Source organism: Battus philenor, unplaced genomic scaffold, assembly GCF_028537555.1.
Source record: "Battus philenor isolate CCGP_79_NKW_IND1 unplaced genomic scaffold, ilBatPhil1.0.hap1 SCAF_17, whole genome shotgun sequence".
NCBI lineage: Eukaryota > Metazoa > Arthropoda > Insecta > Lepidoptera > Papilionidae > Battus > Battus philenor.
Window position 1 is genome coordinate 5,604,481 of NW_027181679.1, and position 23,851 is coordinate 5,628,331.

The window sequence follows — 23,851 nt, forward strand, 5'->3', positions numbered from 1 at the left end:
ATTTTGTCTAAAAACATTTATTTTTATATTATTAAACAAAATAGTTACATTACAAAATATATATTTCTCCTTGTGACAAAGAAACAGATTTAGGTACCGAAAACCTTAGCTAAAACTACAAGCGAATGTACTTCTGAGATTCTTAACGTTTTGATACTTTCGTTTCTTTCTTACTTTTGTTTCCTGCGTCTCTTAAAAAAGAACTAAACATAATACTAAACACGTTTTCGCATTTGAATACATTATAAAACAACCTATAATTATTTCAAGAGGAATTATTTATGTTCTTTTAGTTTTGATTCATAAATTTATGATACGTTATTGTACAATCTTAGCCGGTACTTCGAAACAGACAATGTCGTGTTTATCAGACTCTAACGACCAGTGGACGTCGACGTTTATTGTTGGGTAGAAGCTGAGAACGGGAAACGAATCCTTGTAGATGTACTTCTTGCCGGCCTTCAGCGGGCACATCTCTTTGTCTCCGCTTTCATTAAATACTTTGTCACATATGGAGTTGCCGTCTACGCCGATGAACGGAACGTTTACTCCAAACACATTTGCTGATACTTTGTTCTTCAGGTCGTTGATATCGGTCACTGGAAAATATAAAAATTAACTCTTTATTTCATTTTTTAATTATTCATTAATTGCTGTTATATATACGTTAGAATTATAATTGCAGAAACTATGTGTATATTATCTATATAATATATACATCTATACATATTCATGTATATTTTAAAAACGAACGGAGATATTGAGATATGATTTAAGTAGCAAATCCTATATAACATTAAAAATGCGATTTTGCTTAGGAGATCAAAATATCATCAAATAGAGCTACATTTTGTGTTAGTAATTACATAATTTATTACTTTGTTGCGGGTAGAACTTCTCCTTTGGTATTATTAAAAAAATATGGAATAAAATGCAAATTGTATTCACATAGCTTAGATGGCAATAATTGTGGAATTAAGACATGTTTGCTAATTATTTTATTGTATGTCAGTTTTCTTTATTGACGTAAAGAAAAAACACACAAATCTGTAGCATTGTTCAAAATAAATTTATGGCGTGGTTATTCTGTAGTCTATGACGCACGGGCCTTGTATATTTACTTTGTTTGAACTTCAATCTGCGTTCTTAAAGGCTTTATTTATGCCGATGGCATAAAAATTCCTCACATAATCAGATTATAACTCAAGTCACATATATTCAACCGTCATTCACATTGAACTTGTTACTCATTCCTACGTTGGTTCGTAATGCTTTACTATATACATGTATCGGGCATTGAGTTAGCATATTAATATCGGAACTTTTTTTTGATATATAAGTCGACTCGACGTCGATGTATTATAATTTATGGCCTCGTTAGGTAGGGTTGGTGATCGCAGTGTGGTATTATGGTAAACATGGGACGCTATTGCCCATCCTCTAAAAACTTTTTAAGCAGTGGCAATCCTACATAAAATGTGAATTATATAAATTTCTAACCCGGTGTGTACTGTTATCAAACCCACGTCTTACGATCGCAAGTCCCAGTCCTCTAGTGCTCGGCTATAATTGTTGATTATTGTAATTTTAATTAAACCGGCTCTTTAAATTTAAAATCAATTCATAATCTTTTTCTGCCCCAATCTGATGTTAAATAAAAGATTCTAGTTTCTTAAAAACATTAATTTGTATAAAGATTAATATTCACTGAATCACTTGGCACGATCTTTTTAATTGCATAATTTGTGTTTATCTTTAATCAATGCTATTATCTTACAGCTGCCACACTTACACCTTCATATTTTATCGTCCAATTGTTAACTCGCGAGTCCGGACTGACGTCACATTTGGAGTAACGGAAAAAGTTTAATACGACTGCAACTCATGCGCAGCACGACTGTGGGAAACTATGTTATTCCAGCAGGTGTATAAATAACCATGAAACTTTGACAATACAAGCACTTCATAAAAGCTTTCCATTTGGAACAGCAATACGGTTACATTTCATTTAAGTTAGGAGAGAGAACTTCTCTTTGTTCCTCAGTCTCTATACCTAAAATTTTTTGTTACCCACCCTTTGGTAGTTTACTTTTATGATTTATTAGTTAGGATAAAAATATTCACTATTATGTAAGATTGATTTACAAAACATACAGTCTGAATGTGAAATTATCATAAAGAAAACATAAAACACAGAAGAACAAATATAAATGTCAATGTAAGTGTTCCCTATGACTACCCCTGTCGTGTAATCACGTTTTGAATGTTTAAAGTGTTTTTAATATTCCACGGCACAAAACCAATCTCGGTTTACACCACCCGATCGCAACAATATGCAACACCTGCAATCAACTAAATGCAGATATATCTGAGTTGGACATTTTGAAGATTCCGAAAGTGCTTTTGTATACTTAAACAATTTAATTTCATTCATGACCAAACGCATTCTTTTTCATTCATGACCAAACTTCACCACACAGGACGTTCGATAGTGGAATGGGTTACCGCTGAGTATAAGACGTGCTAAGTCAACATCTATTTTTAATAAAATGGTTAAGAAATATTTCTAGACCAATGATTATTTATCCTATAATTAATTTTTATCTTTCTGAAGCAAGTGCGGTCCAAGTCAGTTTGATGTTTCTAAATAAACAAATGTATTATGACGTAATATGTATTATACTGTATTTATTATATAGCTATATGCATAAGCATGTGTTAATGTACATGTAGTGCATATTTATGTTTCGTACACGTTAACTACCCGTTATTTATACTTTGACCGTTTTTATACTATGGTCTGGAAGAAATTGCTTGGTATGTGATAATAAATCCCATTGTACTTTTTTCTTTGCTATTATGCAACTATGTATATATTTTCTTGCGTGTAAAATAAAGAATTTTAAATTAAATGGATAATCACTCTATCGATTGAATTGAAAAATTACAAGTAAAACTAGGTAAATATATTCGATATATTTGTTAGGGTAATATAACAGGTTACCTGGCGTAAACTCGATGTCGATGAATTGGTCTGTTCCTTTCTTGAGCCGGCACGGTAACTTTTTGCAAGGACGAAGTTGCACGCTGTTTTTCACGGTGCGTTGTGATGACTCTGTAATATCGGTGACATATATTTAAAGTGTAATTAAAACTATTGCTTCATTTATTACAGCGCGTGTAATGATAGGGTAGATGTAAAAGTAATAATTCTCTTTTTACATTTAGTGTTTTATAATCTATCAACACAGAATGATTCGTTGTTGGTACGAAAGCTTATTTTCTATAAAAAAAAGCTTTAAAGCTTTTATATATATTTCAGATCACCTATATAAAGTGATCACTCCGAAAAATGTTACATTTTTTTCTAATTAAATGCGACAGGCCAATAAATTCCGGCCGTACAATCTGCTTGGACACAGTACACAGTAATTAATTTTAATACGCAGTTATCCGAATTTTCAAAAATCCTTTTTTTTATTTTAATATCAATACGTGATTTGTTATTTCTAGAATTATTGAATTATTGTATTAGGGTATAGCATACATTAATTAGCAGCCAATGAGTATTTTCTTCACCACTTTAAAGCTTTTACACTTATATCGTATATATATTATCACTGTGTATAAGAGATTTTCATTTATGTACTGACTCATCACGATATCTCTGTAAAAAAATATTTGGAGTCCTAGAATTTAGTCAAAATATTCCTAACGCCAAGCAGAGGTCAGTTAAGAACGAAATTTACAAAATTCAACCCGCAAGAGGATTGAGAAGGCTTATAAATTTTAATATTTGTTTATTTTGCGCCACGCAAAGGGGACGGGTGATAATAATTTAATAAACCAACCAGAACTTGTTGGTAAATTATATATCTTACCCAAGTATTACAACGTGTCATTAGTTGTGTTTTTATTACGTTGAATTACGGAAATCTCCTTGACGGCAGATATTGTTAGCGTGATACTCATCTATATAGCTTTAAACAAGAGATCCATAAGTAGAAATAGTTTAGTTTTCATTTATTTAAATAAAATATAAAAGTTAACAGATGAAAAGAGATAATGAATATAGTCATCTACGTTTGTTCACGTATAATAAAACATGATGTAGCTGAATATAATTTAAATAATAAAAAAATACTTTAAAATTTATATGTAATGTCGTTGTTGTAGTTATGTTTTTATAAAGAACATAACGTAACAAACAATTTTTATTACCGTTTACAAACGTATTCACCGCCAGAAAGTACATAGTTGTGTTGCGAACATTTAAAATAAAACTAGTTTTCCTTAAGTTCCTCAAGTAATATGGAACATGTATTTTAACACGATGGAAGACTGCTAATGACCTAATTGGTAAGATGACTGTTTGCGCTAATTCACGATTTCCACACAACTTGTAATGAGAAATAGAGGAATTGAGATTAGCTTCAATAATATCTTATACATTCGTCTTGATCTGTGCGGCATAAAATATTACTACCATCATGAATATAATCACCATTTCAGACGTAACACATTTACTGCTAAAACAGGACTGCGATTTCCGGTTGCAACTTTAACATGGTCACCATCGATTGCATCGATTCGTAGAAGACAATTCCATTGTAATCCAATTCTAATCGAATTGTTTTTTTTTTTTGTTAAAACAATTTTTTTATATCAGACAAGTTAGTCGACAGACATTTACATGTGCGCTGTATATAGAAACCCCTCCACTACAATAAATGTCATTCTATTAAAAATTCAACTAATGTGCAAGAAAAACTATAGTGTACGGTAACTAGCGTACACCGAGCATACAAGGCTCCGACAAACCGGTGTATCGAAGACGTCATAGTTGTCTAGGAAAGGGATTAGTAGGAAGTCCCAAAAGTAAATTGTAAGATCTTTCGCACTTAAAACCTGTGTGTCCGAAGTAATCAGTTGCAAAAGATCTATAGAAAATCATAGACAGATCTAATAACATAATTGATAGTATAAGAACTAGTATAACCTCTTCAGATCATATAATTTCCGCCATCGAATGGCAAGATCTCTCTAGGGCTCTGGACACCGGACAATCATCTTAAGAAGGCTTGAATCTACTGAATTTTGTGTAGTCGGTAATTAGTTATTGTGATGACTGTTAATTAACTAGACGCTATATGTATATTTATCGATATTTAGATATACAAAATCCTACGCACAATTTTTAATTGATAACTTCGTCAATAATGTTCCAATTTTAATAATTTTTTTATGTATAATAATCGCACAGAAAAGTTATCAATTTCTGTGTAGTAATGCAATAGCTCCGAGATTTGCGCATATATAATTTTAAAGTTTTTTTTTTAAATTTCTTAACCTTACATGCTTATAAATAATCATTATTCTCTATAACTATCCTGAAACGGTCTGTAATATAGATGATCTATTTACTTCAAATATTACGTCTTTACGAGTTTCTTTCTTTTCGAGTATAACGTCTTTTTTAATTTTATTATAATACAATCGACATCGTTAATTTCCGATGGTTTAGGTTAGAAAACCTGGTGTGAAATAACTATAAAATCAACTAGCAATCACGCGTTAAATAAAAAAACGACAACTGTGTTGCGTCATGTATAATAACTGATCGAAATTTATTTCATATATTATTATTTAGAAATATGTTAATGATAATTCTTATTAAATACGGAATTCTTGTTTATCCAGGTCATCTTGCTATGCTCTTTCAAACATAAATTGAATTCATTTGATCGTAAGGTAGAAATTGCAGCTTCAAAATATTTTATCTGTAGGTACCAAAGAAAATAGAAATTTTAGCGAAGCCATGATCAGATAGATTATATTTAAATCCAATCGCCGTATTTTTTGGGTTCATGCAATGGAAAACACGTATAATTAGGGTTTTGTAATGATTTTTTTATAAGTTATTGTGTCAAAATAATAAGCTCAATCATGGTAAATATTAAAATAAAAATTTATTTACTACAAACGATAATATGCATAATATTTACATTATATTTATTTTTCGTAATGCAGGAATTAAATGTTTCCATTTTAATTGATAGTATATTAGATGTATTCAATGTAGATATAGGTTTTCTACTGTTATAATACTTTTATACATATATTTGTACATAGTTTTATATTCTTTATATATACGTGACACTGAAAATTTTAAAATAGGAAAAATAAATTATGTATCGTTTTCCGAAATAGTTGTTGAGGCACCTACTTTAAAGTTAGTGTCAGGATAGTAAAAACAGATCTAAGTCACTTGAATTTAAAGCACCACCTAATTTCAATATAATTTCACGGCACAAATCAATTCAACGCGTTTCTGACCTTCGGTCAAAATGTAACGAATATACCACAAACTTTTTTAACGCCTAAATGATCTTGCTGCTTAATTTGACTTAGGAATTCTGATGTTTACTTGAGTTTGCTGTTATTTTTTTTTTGTCAGACTCTATTAAATGCTGTACAACCTCTATATTAGGTTCAGTAGCCGTTGTTAAACGACGTCCCTTTCGCGGGACAGCACTGAGGGTTAGTATAAAACGACTACGTTTGAATTCACTAAACCAGTTGTAATTAGTAGCACAAGAGACTTCATTATCAAAAATCAACCGAAGTCTATTGTAACTTTGACGGCGGCCGAGACTACTGCGAAAATAATAAAAAAAAATTACGGACATTTTCAAGTGTTAAATCGATAATAATGCAAAAACGTAATCTTTAAGTTGCCGCTACTTTGTGAAAATAAATGATAGAATGATTCGTAAAATGATTAGTAACTTTTTGTCTCTATTCTCGAATTATAATATACTTTTTAAATATTGTCATTTTTATATTGGCCAGTTCTTAACATTTTCAGTGTTACTAACGACATTATTTTATTTTATACGTATTTTGTGCACTGGATGTTCACCAACTTCGATTTCAATTTGTCTCGTTATTTCAATGGTCAAACATTTTACTAATTAACTTAATGAATCGAGTTCTAGACATAAGTTTACATTTAATGTTTAATTAAAGGATCTAGACAACACACGAAGGTTTTATTACAAAAAAAACTTGTCGACTAAACAATAAGACAACGGAATGTTTCCATGACTAATTAACGCCACGAAGAAACAACTTTTTCTTTGTAGCGGTTTTATTAGCTGAGTCCAATACTAACGACGGAACTAGGATTTATTTTTTTTACTATCAGACGTTAAACATGGAAGGCGATCGCCGCAAAGTAGGGCATACCCTGCCCAATTTGACGTGATTTCATTACAAACGTTTTAGCCAGAAAGAAAAAGAAGCCAGAGAGCTCCATCAGTCACGCAATATTTACCTTACTTTACTTATTCTATAATATTTATAAATATGTTTATTTATCACAAATATCTTTAATTATAAATATCTTTATAATTTCACAAATTCCTAGTGAGTATTTTAACACAAAAATGAAAAAAAATTACACACGTGTAATATATACAATAGATATTTACTATATATTTAACTAAGAGTTTATTATATTTTATTAAGTCCCAAAAACCTTGTAGATTAGGAATTTTTTACACACTTTTAGTCACTGTACTAAAAGTCTTTTCTTTCTTTTAAATTTATTGTCCAAGACACACGTGATCAAGTACAATTTAAAAAACATAAAAAAAACTTAGGTTAGTTGATAACTAGCAATCGAATATTTCGATTTATTTACGTAAAGTTGTAAAAAAATTAAAAATTAAAAAATATTAATGGAAAGAACTAGAGAAAGCAGTTTTTGAATGAGCGAATGAGAGGGATAACTACAATTCCTTGTGCTAATGAATCTTTCAGCTACTCCTGTTTGTGCACAAGTATAGTTTACTAGTTAGTAGTAGTAAGTTTCCTTTGTTAATTTATTTATTAGTCTGCACTGCATCCCCTTAATAATTTCTCAATGTTAAAATAACTTTGTACAAATATGCATCCATTTACCTGATCTTTGGTAATAACATTTGGTTCATTATATAAGGTTACAAAGGCAGTTGTTTTAAGCATATTAATCATTTTTATTTTTTTAGTTTCAAATAAAATTGTAATCATTTAAGAGGTTATTATTATGCAAATTAAATTATTAAAGAAATAACTAATATGCTAAACAAAATATACGAGATAAAGGCTTCAATTTACTATCAATCATTTGTATATACACATTAACGTCATCATGAAATAACAACGGTCGAAGTTCAACAAATATTTATATGATTTTATGCCCGGTGCGTTGTCAGCTCTATGTTATGTTATATTCACAGATTAATGTTGTCAGTAGTTAATGTAAGTAAAAGCAGGCAATGATTATCATCTACGATGGTCATCAATATAGACCATTAACGGCAGATGATGACAAGTCGTTACTTTCGCTAATAATACATACGTTTAAACTTCCATTAATATCTACTCATGTATTAAATTATCTGATAAACGATTGAGTCAATGACTAGTAAAGTCGGTGGATAATACTTGTCATCCATAAGAAAGCAAGGTTCGATGAGATGGCACCGTTTACTGCAACACTCCAACACGGGACATCGCGTCATTCACAATAGAATAAAACACCACTTTCTACACCATAACACCCGTCCTTAGGGGGTGGCCGCTCGCTCCCTAGCCGTGAACATCGTGAGCGATCCGAGATTTGATCCAGATCCATCCTTGGCTCGCTTGTGGTACACGCTGTCATCCCAAGCCGCATATACACGATATCAACACAACAAATTACTTCTCGGGTAGAGCGGTTTACTACGTGCGAACGTCATCGTAAAACTGGAATGTGTCTGTCCAGCTTCTGTTTTATTTTTAAGTTTACAGACCCTTCTGCTCCGCAAACTCAGTTCCGATTAAGCTGTAAAAGCCCCCGGGCTAACAGCATCAACTTCAACCGAAACCAAGCAAGCAGCAGTCGTTTGCTGCTCTGTTTGGCCGTTGGAATTAACAGCTTTTGCGGAATTGCGGAGGTTTTGGTCTGTTACATTGTTAATCCGCCAGAATTTCTATAACACTTAATGCCGTTTTGGAGGTGACCGACAATTTCTAAAGGATGCGTGACAGAAGATTGTTTATATTAAGAACTTGTTGATATTATGGGTAATATTTTAAAAAGAAAATGTAAATGAATAACACCGCAATAACGTTTTTCTATTGTAATTCAATCAAGATTGACCAAGATGTTATAAAAAGTGATGGACTTAATAATTTAGAAGATAAAACCGGTTGATGGTGGCTTGCGAGCCACTTGTAGTTCGTTGACGGCTTTTTTGTCTCTCATATAAAATGTTAGGAGCAAGCTAGAAAAGAATTAAAAACATGACAGGGCATAATCGTGTGGAGGCGCTTAGAGTGAAATCTTTTGAATATTATTTATTTCTCATCTTCTTTCTATATTTGTTATGTCATGAGCTACAACGCTTGTGATTGTGCGTTTACTATCTGTTTTTGAATTGTTTATTTTTTTTTAGTTAAAACTATGAAAAGTGATCATTTGAGAATTAAAGAGATAGTTTTTTTTTCTCTTGGGTACACTACCACTGTTTTACTCTTCTAGTTTTACCCTAATTAAAGTTCAATATAAACTCGCAGTTAGAATAGGCCTATCTTCGCAAAATAGGAACTTTAAAGGGTTGATAACATTATCTATTAACAAGTTTACAGACAATACATAGCTAGTCCATTTTTTAAAAAGAATAAGTCATGTCAAAAAAGTTATTATATATATAATGGATATATGTAAAAAAACGGAATAATAATTTCAATAGCTGGGAATATACTACTCATGGCGACTCGCACAATATACTCATAATATATTATTAGTCGTAATACTAACTTATATCAATCATTATTTGAGAAAATTACAGTAATTATTAACTCTTGATTATAGTTACGTGGCTAAAACATTATTAACAGTAACAGAATTTTTTTTCCACGCCATTATCATTCGGCGGTTTTATTCAGATCGTTTTAAAAATAGAATCATTACGTCTATATATCTAGTTTTTAACTTTTATTATCCTTACACCACAACACTGTTTTTATAGAGGTTACAAAATTGAAAGCTTTAAAAGTTAAAATGCTAGTTTTAGTATATCCTAAGACACCGGTTAGTCAATATCAAACAATCATTGCTTATTAACATAGATTTTTAAGTACAATGTGTCGTTGTCATTGAGAATTTTGCGGATTCATCTACGAGAGCATAGAAATACCGAAAATATTATTCTGTTAAACCATGGTAAATATTTATTATCGCCTTAATAAAATGATTCCAGTGATGTTTAGAGTTAAGTTTAGTTTATAGGGAATGTTCTATTAGACATTTATTTACATTTATTATTTAGCAATGCTAAATGCACTTCATTAATCAATTTAAAACATTTGATTATCTCTCGAGTATTACTAACAGTTTTGCCTGTGATTGTTGTTTGTTAAAATGTGTAATATTAATGCATACATCAATTTTTCGGGTATTATAGTCTAAAAATACACATATTAATTATACATATTACTGCCAAAATCTATTAATGCCAAATTAGAAACAAAACATGTTACAGTCATATAGTGTAACATTATACCCATTTAGTATTATGTATTTATTATTTGTTCATAATTCACTATTTTAGATTATATTGTTCTATATATTTTTTTAAGCTGTCTCGATTAATTGCAGTAAAGATTTATTCATTATCCGATAAAAACACTCTCAGGCACTTTCGATATTAGAGTAGATTGTAAAACGAGTACTCTCGGGTACTCTCTCAACTATAAATAAACTTTTATTATTTTTAATAAATTTTTAAATAATAAAAACTATTATTGAATCGTAAAATCGCTCTATTGTTATTAATCCTAAGTTCGCCGTCGTCAATTATTTTTCAGAGTTGCTAACAATTTACAACAAAAATGTAGGCAAATTTCAATATTGCGTTCATTTCCTTTCGGGATACCTTATGAAAATAAACACCATGTCTAGAGTCAACTTTCTTTAATAATTGTTAATAACTATGTAATAAAATAAAATAAAACTTATTAATACGATCTTCCTATTAATTTACTTAACCACTAACAATAATTTAAAGTACATAAAAACATGGGCAGAAGTTGAGTTACATTAATTAAATAAAACACATATAATAATAAAATATCATTTATTTTTAACAGCGATTACACTTAAAAATTATAAGGAAAATTATCTTTATTGGTCGAAATATCGTTGATAAAATGTCAATTATATAAAGTTATGAACTCTTTTGGTGCGGTTTAACCATGTCATTCATTATACATCACATTAATGATCCAAGCCTTTTTTATGAAGTTTGCTTACGTTTTGCCTAGTCCTTTTGTTTCTACAGTTAAGAGATAAAATAAACACTGATATTGAGACAATATGGGAGTAAAGGAATTTTATAACAATAACACGTTTTACGAGTAGTAGTTATAGAGACAAGTTTAGCTCAGTCTATTTTATAATAAAAGACAAAATTATTAAATTCCCTTAAGTCACATACGCATGCTACGTAGTAGAATAATGGCAAAGAACTAACTTTTTCACTAATTCTGTTGTAATTTTGGCAGTGTACACACTTGTAAAATGTTTCGTGAATTATAATGCTCTTTGAATTTGTTTACCAAAATTACGGTTAATCATACGTAGAGCTTTATTTGATTGAAACGTACTTGTTGAAATAATTACTTTGAAATTATTTAACTATTAATAAAAAAATGAAAATATAAATGAGAGGTAAAATAACAAAAACACCTAATGACAAATATAAGCCACAAACTGTACCCAAATAACCAAATGATTTATCAGTAAATATGTAAACCTTTCTTTTTAATTTATTACTGTATTACAGACCATTGACAGTCTCAAAGAGAAAACACTTTGTGTTTTTTAATATTTATGGAGGAAAATAATCGTGCCCTTATCATAAGACTATAATATTGTACTACTTAATCGTGCTTCATTAATGATAATTATAATCTTCAATATATACAGATATATATTGAAGATTATATATATATATATATATATATATATATAACAGTATACTATAACAGGGTAGTTGGGTTTCTAGAAAATGCCGTGTTGTGCGAGACCTAGAGCTAGTACAATAAGGGGGGGTTTATTTTTCAAAAACTTATTAAAAACCAAACTTTTTCTGTAAATAATGTTTCTGTATGTTTTTCCTCTTAAAAATAAAACTGTAAACGAACTTTGCTTACTGGTTCTTACTAGGTTATTGTAATTCGCAGTAGGGAGCGAAACAATTTTGCAGTTCCGTTTTCAGTTTTCGACTTCCTGCCGTGGAAGTGTATGTATTAAAGAAGAATGACTTAAAACTTTTCACTAAGTTTCTTGTAATTTTTTAATATTAAATTAAAAATAAATAAATCATGAATGTCTTCAGTAACCATATTCTTTGTGAACCTTCGCCTCCCTTTGATTTAGCGACTTATAATATGGCACCAATTTCATTTTCGCATGCTTCACGCATGTTTTATGTCTCAACTGCAGTGGGCCATATCTTATTTCAACACGCATTTAAAGTTGATGTTTTGACGTTTTGTGGATGTCGAAAATTCTTCTGAAAGCAACTTCTGATTTCTTTTTAATTTTTGTTGATGGTCCTGACTGTTGCCTCATTTCAAACTAAGGCCAAATGTCGCATGATTTTTCTCCTTTCAATAAACGATCCAAGATTTGTTCTTCACTCCTAAAGAAATAAATTTTCCTCTTGAATGTTGTTTCATCTTTATCTGACATTGGTTGAGGCTAAAACTTAAAGTCTCAACGATGAAAAAATTGATCTTTGACATACCGTGGTTCGACGTAGACTACTTACTAACAAAGTGAGGCACTTGTTTTTCACGTTTGTTTTCAACTTACGTTATTTTTATCTCCAAATCCTAAACCACACGAAAAACTGACTGATTGACTCCTCGAGAAAAACGCACACGCATCTTAAGCAAGAACTATTATAGCCGTTGCCTAATTATTAAGCAACATATGGATGTCTATACCCTGACTGGGCGTACCCTACTATGAGGGAGATAGGCCCCGATAAGAGGAACAACCGTCTTTCTCGTCCAGCATTTTGGAAGTGACATTGTGCACGTGGCTCGCAAGCCGCGTCGGTTACTCGGTCCGGTCGTAAATTAGTCTAAGGTCTGGACCGCACCGAAAACTTTTATAACTAAATAGTCTCCGTTGCTGACATCTCAAGTGCCGGTTCATGCCTTGGGATACCTAATTCGCACCAGACCTTTCGCCTCGTGCGTTTCTATATAAAGCTTTACTACAAGACTAGTTAAGAACCTACATACATCTCCGCACCGCATTTACGCATACAGTGTTGTATGCATAAATGATTTAGAGTTTTCTCATCACGTTATAGCGAAATCCTGTTGTAAGATGCCGTATTGTAGGACGGTTCCCGCAATTTATAAATCTTGTTATAAGATACTGTGTTGTATGAGGGCTACCTGTATTTATAAAATCAAATACACATATACAGAAATATTTAAATTGCACTGCTTCATCAAATTGTACACGTTAATATTAATTCATGTTATTATTTAATATTGAACTATGTCTTATCTTTTTGCAGTGGTAGCAAGAGCAATTAAAAAGACTATTCATTCGGTCGATAACAGAAAAGCAAACCTAACTAGTCTATCTTTTTATGTATGTGTTTTAAGCCAATAATGAAGTTAATAACGCATGTAAGCGTCGTATAATAAATTATAACGAAACGAATAACATTCAAATACTTTTTAAATTCCAAATTTTAATTTTTTCAACTATGCCAATAACACTGATTTATTCAATACAATGATATTAACGATAATAACATGTCTTTTTATATATGACATGGCCATAATATGAGCAGAATCTTCATAACTCTAGCTTATATTTTAAAAAATGTCTCTTATGTATTGTTTGTCTCAATTTAACTTTTGTTACAGGTATCTAAAAGACGCAAAAATATATTTATATTGTCATTAAGTTTTTACAGCATATATTTTGAATAAATACAACTTTATAGTGTATTTTAATGTCATGGTCTTTATAAACAGTGTTCTTAGAAACCTCGCATAATATTGTTGGTCGTCGATCAATAAAAACACTTAAGTTCAAACATATGCAAATTTAACCATAGGTTATACGAGTCGCGAGAGGTTATTTTTGTATCTACAAATATCACATTAAAGTTAATAGGCAACAAGGCTATTAAAAATAGGATTAATACAACTTTGATAAAGTTAAAAATAAACATCACTGCAATGAACCTAAGGTTATAAGTCACAGGTAATAATAATTGAGTATGAAACGAAAGAGAGACCATACCAGATTACGAGGACCATAAAATGTAAATTCATAAATTAAGAACAGAAGCATATAAACATTTATAATGTTTTAATTTTATGTGCTCTTTCTAAAACTTGAATTTTATAAGAACTTTTTTACTTTCTTTAGATACTAATTAAAAACTGTAACAATAAAGATACAGAAACCTACCACGCTCACGAGAGAGTGTAGCCTAAAAAATCGTAGTAACAATAAATATTATTTTTTGACGAAAGTCGTTGTTACCTTATTAAGACATACAAATTCCGCGGATTTCAGTGGACTTCACGCTTAACCAAAATAACGTTTCTAGTAACTAAGGGCTCATAGGCTCCCTCGGGAGACACTGTTCGGGGTTACGTAGATTTATTACATTTCATGTTTTCATGCCTATTCGTATTATGACTAAACTGCTTCCTTTAAGATAGATAGGTATTTTATTTTATTCATCACACGTTTGATTGACGTTTATACGCCGTGACGTTTATATTAATCATTATACCTTCTCTCTATCTATTTTTTTAGTATTGATACTAAATATAGTATTATAATGTGTTTGAACTTCACTACTCACTACATACTACTCGTTTCACCTTAACCGTTAATACACAGGTCACAACAAGGCAAATAGTAAGTCAGGCAAGTTTCTTTCTCAAGAATTGTGTACTTTCATATTTTTTAAATACCTTACCGTTTTGACTAATACATAAAATTTTAGGCTAATGGTCCAAAAACAATGTGAATGTTAATAATACCAATGTAAATGTTAAATAATTTATTTTATCTTATGTTAATGCTAATATGGAACATATTTAAATATTGCTTTATAACACAACAGGTATTGCGACTTCTAGGTAGGCAGAAAAAAGAAAAAGCTAAGCTAGTTTAAAAATGGCTTTCACGCAGACTTCTTATAGTTTCTGCTTTACTTGATGATTACACATTTAGATTTTAAAAAATTTAAACGAATTGAATATGTATGTTAAAAGAAAGTGGTTGTAATTTTTGTTAATAAAATGACATTAAATCGACGCGTGTTTATGTACGAATAGAATACGAATAGAAAACATACTTCGATGATGCTAAATGCAGTCGAAAGCGGGTCAAACATTACGTAAATTACTTACCGGGACACTCCCGCACTTCTGTGGAGGCGGCCAGAGCCAACACGGAGAGCGCGACAACACTGGATAGTAACATGGTGATCGACGGCTCAGCCCACACTAACTGAACGGCGCGATGCTTAACAACTACTTATAAAGGCATAACGCGATACATACTCGTTCACGCACACTGCTTTGTCTGATCACTCATAAAAACTCTATTATGAATATATTGAATTTTAAACTTGTCTTAGTTGAAGTACTGAAAAAAATATCTGCTACTTTGGAAGCACATTTATCTCAAGTTTATTATTAAGCTATAATGGTGACTATACATATAGTAAAGTAATAACAGTAATCACAGTTTTAATTCCTATAAATATTGATTTAAGGTATGAGCTTCCTGTTTTAATTCTTTAAGATGTATTTAATACTTTGGAGATCTTAAACTGGCTGCCACCTTAATGAAGGCAGTCTGTTTTTTTTTCATTCTTTACTATGTCGCTTTCTTCCCCATTGATATTTCATCATTAATCGATTATGTTATTCAAAAATGCATTGATATTTAAATTAAAATAAAAAGAAAAAAAACTGCGCAAAAACTTATTAACAAATATTTATAATACAAATTGCGAGTAGTATAAATACAATACAAAAATTTTATTGAATTGAATTACGTCAACGGGTCCGTATCCTTCTCTTGTCATGGATTTTTTCGTATTCATTTCAGCTTGAGATGATAAAGGCGCTGAAGGTCTCTAACTCTGGATCTCGATAGCAAAAAAGCACGAGGTCTCTCTCGAGAGCTCCTGTCGCCGATGTTCGATCTGATGCAAGGTCGCCAATCTCTTAGAATCGTTAGGTGGACCATCCATCGAGTGGCCACTGAGTCACTCACCATTTCAAGTGTAGGGCGTCCATTCCTGGATATAGCCCTCCCCTATAGATTTCGGATACGTCCGATTGCATGCGGTCTGCATCTCGCGTCTTCCGACAACATTAACAAGGTTGTCTGTCCATCATGTTGATGACATACTGCGCTTGCCGGTTCATCGTCATTAAAGCCCCGGCAGTGATTTGTTCTGCGTGCTTTGTGACCTTTCTACTTTTACTTAATACGAGTATAAAGTTTCAGAGGCTCCTCTAGAGAACCGAAGCTTAGTGCTTACTACTAGGCTTACTCGATATATGTAGTAATTTTTTTATTTTTCTTTGTTGTTATTTTTATGTCACAGTCCTTACTCAGTTTCGTAATTTATAAAAAAAGAGTGTAGTACGAAGATGAACAATAATTTAACAATAATTTAATAACGATCCCCCATTTATATCTTATTTAATATCAAGAAAACTTTTATACAGTATCTATGAAACTATATATGTTTTTTAATTCCTTAATAAGAATAGTAATTTTTTAAAAAAAAAATACTCATTTTCATAAACATTAAGTCTCAACATACTATAACATTTCAAATGACCCATTTTGAACTTTTACATTGAAAATGTTACATACATTCGAGCAGGAAACAAAATTCGGGTCCTTCACCCGTTGGTAGAAATAGGTATCTAGTAAGTGTTAGTATGAAAATTTTTGAATTCTTAATTTTTTATCTTTTTTTTTCATTGATTTACCGCCCCTTTACTATAAATACTTTTGTCCTTCAGAATAACTCTTCTGATCTTTCATATTTTCGGACGTTGAAAGATGAAGCTTGTAAATGTAAAAATTATTTATATTAGCAGATAATTTAAAAAAAAATAGCGTAATTAAACCAAATTATACCATATCTACATATAGAATATGGATTCAAGAGGGAAAACGACCTCGCAATCTTTAATTAAAATTTTTATTATGTTATTTTTTAGCTTAATTTTGAATAGAGGAGCTTGGTGACTCGAACGATTGACGAGGGATTTATTTTTCTTGTACTCTTTATACATAAAAACAGCGTAGAAATTTTATTAAGTCATCTTCTTCTTATGTACTGCTGGTCATTGTTACCCAGTAGTAATTTTTTGCACATCGAAGGATAATCATCAAATCGTTACGTCAATACGCTTTATGACCACGTATTATATTTACATTAATGACTAGCTAATGAACTTTCAGTCAATACCTATTGTATAAAGGATTTAAAAATATTTTTATAAGCTAATAAAATATATTTTCTTGCAGTTGCATTTCAAATAGCACAAATTTCATGTTAAATATAAGTAGCGTCTTAAAGTTATTGTATTTTTTATTGACCACTTCGACCTTTATAATGAAGTTCGTGATTTTTTTTGATGTTGTATCTTTTTACGGGTTCGATATCCGTTTTATTTCCAACAATCTTGTACAATTCTTCAAAGTGAATGTTATTGAATGATTTGATCTTGAGACTACGAAGAAATTTTTGCATAGGACTTTGCGTCTGGACTAATACGGAGTAACACAAAACTAATTGATTTCTATCATTGTACACTCTCCACTGTAAAAATCCACGTTGATTCTGAAAACATTTACAATATATCATATAGGATATATATGTGATTGGTTATATGTCAGCAAAATGCTTTAAAGGTTTTACATCTAATTCTGATTAAACTGAAATAAGTAGCATTAATTTATTTTTCTATAAGAGTGTGATAGGCAAAAAAATTCTGGAAGTAAAGTCTGCAGGTAAAGATGGTAAACAATAATTAATGTTAATGCGTTATATTTCAATTTAAAAAAAAACGCTTTTTGTTACTTTATGATGATTACGGTAATTATTATTACCTTTTTGTGAATAGGATGTATCATATATTAATTAACAAAAACTTGTTATCAACTATCGATGATTAGTTGAAAAATTCATTTTCATTCCTATAAGTACAAACATTAAAATTTTCATTGTACACTATATTTTTAATTATTATTTTTTTATAAACACTTATGTAAAATGTACATCATTATTATTTTCTTTGCATGTTTATTGAGAAAATTTCTTAAGTTATTTAATTTTACAGGTTCTTTTTTAATATTTTTGGACATATCCTCAAAATTATATAAGATACATTTTTTTGCTCGCTTTTCTAAGGAACTGTATCTAAATCTACCGCACCCCTTACAGCAACACAATACTGGCAATCAGCTAACAAATATAAGCCGATGGGTAAAGATGTATTACAACGTACACGTATTACATTGTAAACTATCAATTAATGTTTGATTTAATCAGCAGGGGCGTGCTGGCGTGGTTAGTGAGACAAAATTAATTTAAAAAATAATGAATAAATATTTAGAGAATATATTTACCAGTGCTATATTTCTAGGTACAGTCATGATACTGGTAAAGGATTTCATAGCGTCTGATCTCACTGGACAATGCACCGTCGCACATGGATCTGAAAAGTCGCAATCGTCATCATTTTAGCCGTAGAACCTTTAAGTACCTTCCTAGATACTCCCAATAGGACCGGTTGGAAAGAGCAAGTTTGACTATCTAAAAATAACTCTAATTTGTCTACTAATGAAATATAATACACGGATGTAACAAAAAAATATTTGTGTAGTTTAGTCGCACGATACAACGTATATTTTCCTTGTTTGTGATGTGTGATTTATTAATCAATTGCAAATAATAAGTATTTTACAAGTACATATAAATACTTATTTATTTATTGCTACGTATAGAGATTGTCAAGGTCGTCGGAAGACGCTGGATGCTTGTTGGTACCAATCAGTCTTATCGGAAATATTTCATGAGCCTTATGTCCAGCTGCGGATGTCTTGCAACTGAAATGACTAATATGATAGTAATTTTTATGGGAATATAAAATTTAAAATAAATATAGTACTATATGTAAAAGTTTTAAAAATATAAATAATATGTTATTAAATAATAATTATTAAAATAGCTTCAATAAATATTGATAGTGTTTTTTTGTATAAAAAATTTTGAAATTTAAGGGCATAAACAGCGTTCGAAGATTTCTGTAATAATAATTTGTATACGTCAGAAAAAACAAAAAACCAGTTACTTATCTTAATATCTAGGCAATCAAATTTATCGTTTTTTAAAATATCACAATGTTATCATAACATGTTATCTATTTGTTGTGATTTTGTTGAAAAAAGTGTTAAAAATGTATTTAAATTATTTTGTGCATATCTATTAGGAAAGTTTGATTTGTCTTAGAGCTTAACTAGAATAGAGAATTCAGATAGTTTTTTTGACATAGATAAATAATCGTGCTTACTAATCTGATCCTCACCTCTGAAGTAATAAAGTTTTCACTTCCTTTTTTCTATCCAACCAAAGCTCTTTGCATCTAAAGTAGATTCGCCCACTTTTATATATTTCAAATATTACACTTTAGTTGCAATTTTCAATTTAATTAGCATATCTGAAGACATCGTTATTGAATATTAAGCTTAATAGACAAATTTTGTTACAAAAATGTTTTTTACTAACCTGGGGTAACATGGGGTTTTGTGAAAATAAAATTTATGTTTAATATCACATATTGGTCCAATTTAAGCGATTCAAAGTCTGAAATAAAATATAATATTTTATTCGTTCATAATTCAAAATACGGTCAGTTTTATTAAGTACATAATTGTAATTATATTATATTATATATATTATAAAAATACGTATTATAATAATTTGATTAAACTGTAATTAGGTAAATAAAACGTGAAACCCATCAGAAGTCTTTGTCTGTCATTGGTCTTCAGCTTTATTTCTCCACCAAATGTTTTCGTTTTGGGTATTAGTGACTTCGGAAGTCATATCGGGGAGTGGGTACTAGATCAGGAGTTTATTTTTTTTTCAAGCAGGCTTTAATTTTTTACTCATACAAATAGATTTGCATATAATTTATAACAATTTCTAAGAACTTACCAGAATAAAATATTATAGTAACAGGAACGTTTTCGCCTAGGGTGATGTAACACGGGAGCCTCATGCCGCAACCCCGTATGCTAACCCTGTGCAGTTCATACGCCGATCCTGTTTAAATATTTAATAAAATTATTACTGAAGAATTGATAACGTACGTATGCTAATGAAGTAACATAGAAAAGGCAGCATCTTTCTGTTTATCGATATCTATTTACAAAACGTATTATTTAAATAAGTCATCAAAATAACGGATTTCGCAATAAGAGAGAAACGAGATCAAGACTTTCCGCTTATATATTTCTTAAAACTCAAAGTACTTACAAAGGAGGCCATCTGACAGAATGCTTTTTATATTGCTACTTTTATAATAAATATTACAACATCGGTTTATCAAAAAAAGACTAATACGAAGCATGCCGATGTATATTTGGATTAATAGCTTTAAATGGTAAAATTTAATTACTTAAAGTAAAATTGGAACGGTCGTCGAAAGATGCTTAATTCAGGCCGCCTTCTTGTGATTCTGTTGAAAATCTCTGGGGGAGGCCAATGTCTAGCAATAGACGCTTGCAATGATGATGATGATGGAATGTAAAGCCAACAGCACCATTGTATGCAATACAGCTTATCTATGAATTTTGTTTGCAGGATGCCTAGTGAAAACTTTTCGTGAGAACATATTTTTAATCAAACAGCTTCTCGATTTCGGAAACGATGAATTAAAATAATACATCTATAGAATATATTAATTTCGTACGGACTTTATGGTTGACAGAGTGTCGGATAATTCCTAATTTAATTTATTTTATTAATCTTTATTATTCAATGTTAATTTTTGAAGGAAGTTGAGGGATGGTAAACAGGTCGCTCGTTGAATAATAAATTACAGTTAAGCGATTTCCGATTTAAAATAGTTTAACCTTGACGACGAATTACCATGTAGATGTTCTGCGAACTGAGCACTAGAATAATTCATTCTTAACACTTAAATGATTCTGTATAAGTATACGCAAGAGTGTTTCATATGTAATACTATAATACAAAAGAAATAGCTGTTGATTTTAAAATTAAAGAATCGCTAATCGTTTATTAACACAAAAGTAGAATACATAAATACTCGTACATAATGGCAAGGCAAAATCCACACGTATTCCTAAGAATGCTATGAGGTTAAAGAAGAAGAGAGAAAAAAGGGTAAGAGAGAAAGCAGCATATGAGAAAAATTATTTAAATGTGCATGTCATTGCAGACGCAGATCTAATTCAGTATCATTGAACGATATGTAGGCAGTGCGCAAACATTTTAGTATTCCAATACAATGCGGGAATCTGGTAGACAAACGTCGTCTCAAAGATTTTTTTTATGAAACCTGAGTATCACATGTGTGCTAATTGATTAATTAATTGATTATATTAGCTTCCTGTTCGACAGGTTACTTTATGAAGTATAAAAAATATTATTTACATAATTAATTTATTTAAATGAACGTGTAGCATGTAATATAATATTAATTTAAACATTTATTGTTAATGATTTACAAACAAAAACCAACGTTTAACACAATGATGTTTTCATTTGTTTCATTTTTTTTTTTCAGATTGCCTCTGTTCACAAACAAGTTTCCAGAGGAAGGCGAGTCGTCATCTGTGTACCATAATATTAGACTGCGATCCCCGACCCACCAGCCCAGAGTGGCTTATTATAGTACATCGCACCATAGATTAGAGGCAGGACTACGCCTTGCAGTAGACATCTATGGGCTGAAACGACGATTTTGCAAAAAGGAGTGCAAGGTCGTATTGATTTTTGAAATCGGAAAAAAGATATTTTCTTTTTTACTCCTGTTTAATTTTTCTAGTCTGGTTTACAATAATGCTATTATATTATTCGTCAATAATGTACAATAATGTACTTATGTCCATTTTTAATTTTAAATCGTATTTTTTATAGCCGAGAAATGTTGTAGTCCATATATTTATATTTACTTAATATAACATACTTGGCATTAAACAATATCTTACGAGATATTTATTTAGAATTTTCATTTATTCACAGGTTTTAAGCAGCATTCGTAAATTATTTATATTGAAAATTGGAGACTTACCACAGTCCTGGAATATAACAGAGGATTTGACCGTAACGAAGAAGTACTGTATGAAATACAATAGCAACATTACGAGTTCGGCTAACAATTCGAGTAGAAAAGTTGATACAAAAATAACACTTTATAATAAGCACGTAATTGGTAGCGGTCACCTATCGACAAAGATAAAACTGTGTAATGAATGTTTATAATGATTGTTGCATACGATCATGGTGTGATTAATAAACCCATTATCTTTGATACATTTTGAAGAATTACATACAAAATCACTTTCACGTACCAATGACAAAGAGATAAAAATATATTTCAGATACTAAAATATCTACGTAGCATTTGCTTGTAAAAACAATACTTTGTAAATAATATTACACAATGAGTTTAGCAAAGATTTAATAAAAATAGAGTATCTTAGGCAAGATTTAATAGTAATTCAGTTGCATTTAAATTTAAAATTTTTTTGTCTACTTTGTATACCATTAAAATACAGTTAGACTTATATTTCTTGCTAGGACAATGCATAATTATAAAAACTTATAGGTGTTTTTTTTTGAAGAAATATTTAGATGACGTAGTAAGACACGACTACGGGGGTGGTGAAGAGGATAGACTCAAAAAAATGCTCTGTGAATATTAATTGTTTTAAATTTGTGTAAATGTCTTTGGGTTCTACTACATGTATACAAACAAAGCATAAGCGTCTATCTGCCGGAATTTGTGTTTTTCTCATTGCTGTTTTTCACTAAATTTCTTGTTCTCGTCTCGTAATATTACTTATTATTAAACTCATCTACCCTGCTAAGGATTCTTCAATAAAAGCCTCTGTGGAGGAAATGAAGAAAGAATTCAACGATTTGATGGCTGAATTTAAAGCCCAGTTACAAAAATCTGCAGGTACAACATCCAGCACTTCTAACTTGGCTGCTGAATTTAACGCGTTCCGTATCTTTGTCACCTAAGCCCTATGTCTACTGCAAAAGCAAATAGAGACTTTGGATGACGCAGTAGACAATATAGAAATGCAGAGGGGACGGAAAATTTTATTGGTGCACGGTGTTGCAGAGGCGCAAGGCGAAAACACTGCACAGCTTGTCGCGGATACTATTAAACAGCGGTTGCAGCTCAGTGATTTTGGTGTCGATAACATACAGAGATATACATATACTTCTGCACGACGGCCTATCATCCTGCTGCCAACGGAATCATCGAGGGCCTACATCGCCAAAGGCATCCATAATGTGTCATGCTACTACACAGTGGACAGAAGTTCTTTCCTTGGTGCTGCTTGGAATTCGCAGTGCATGGAAAGAAGATCTCCAAACATCTGCCGCTGAATTGGTCTACGACGAACCACTTCGTCTGCCCGGACAGTTCCTGTCACCGAAGGACGACTTCAGCAGTAACGACA

At 30.9% G+C, this 23,851-nt stretch overlaps 2 protein-coding genes across 2 annotated transcripts; both read right to left on the reverse strand.

Moving 5' to 3' along the window:
• Position 1: 1 nt before the first annotated feature.
• Positions 2-15,609, reverse strand: LOC137919766 (ecdysteroid-regulated 16 kDa protein-like). Its single transcript, XM_068762946.1, has 3 exons — positions 15,499-15,609; positions 3,005-3,115; positions 2-599 (listed from the first exon to the last, which is right to left on the reverse strand). Exons 1-3 carry the CDS (start codon positions 15,569-15,571, stop codon positions 319-321), a joined length of 465 nt encoding a protein of 154 aa, XP_068619047.1. The 5' UTR covers positions 15,572-15,609; the 3' UTR covers positions 2-318.
• A 1,296-nt stretch (positions 15,610-16,905) lies between these two features.
• Positions 16,906-22,693, reverse strand: LOC137919934 (NPC intracellular cholesterol transporter 2-like). The gene is made up of 5 exons (XM_068763157.1): positions 22,447-22,693; positions 20,343-20,450; positions 19,911-19,988; positions 18,752-18,840; positions 16,906-17,963 (listed from the first exon to the last, which is right to left on the reverse strand). Exons 1-5 carry the CDS (start codon positions 22,514-22,516, stop codon positions 17,712-17,714), a joined length of 597 nt encoding a protein of 198 aa, XP_068619258.1. The 5' UTR covers positions 22,517-22,693; the 3' UTR covers positions 16,906-17,711.
• Between the last annotated feature and the right edge of the window lie 1,158 nt (positions 22,694-23,851).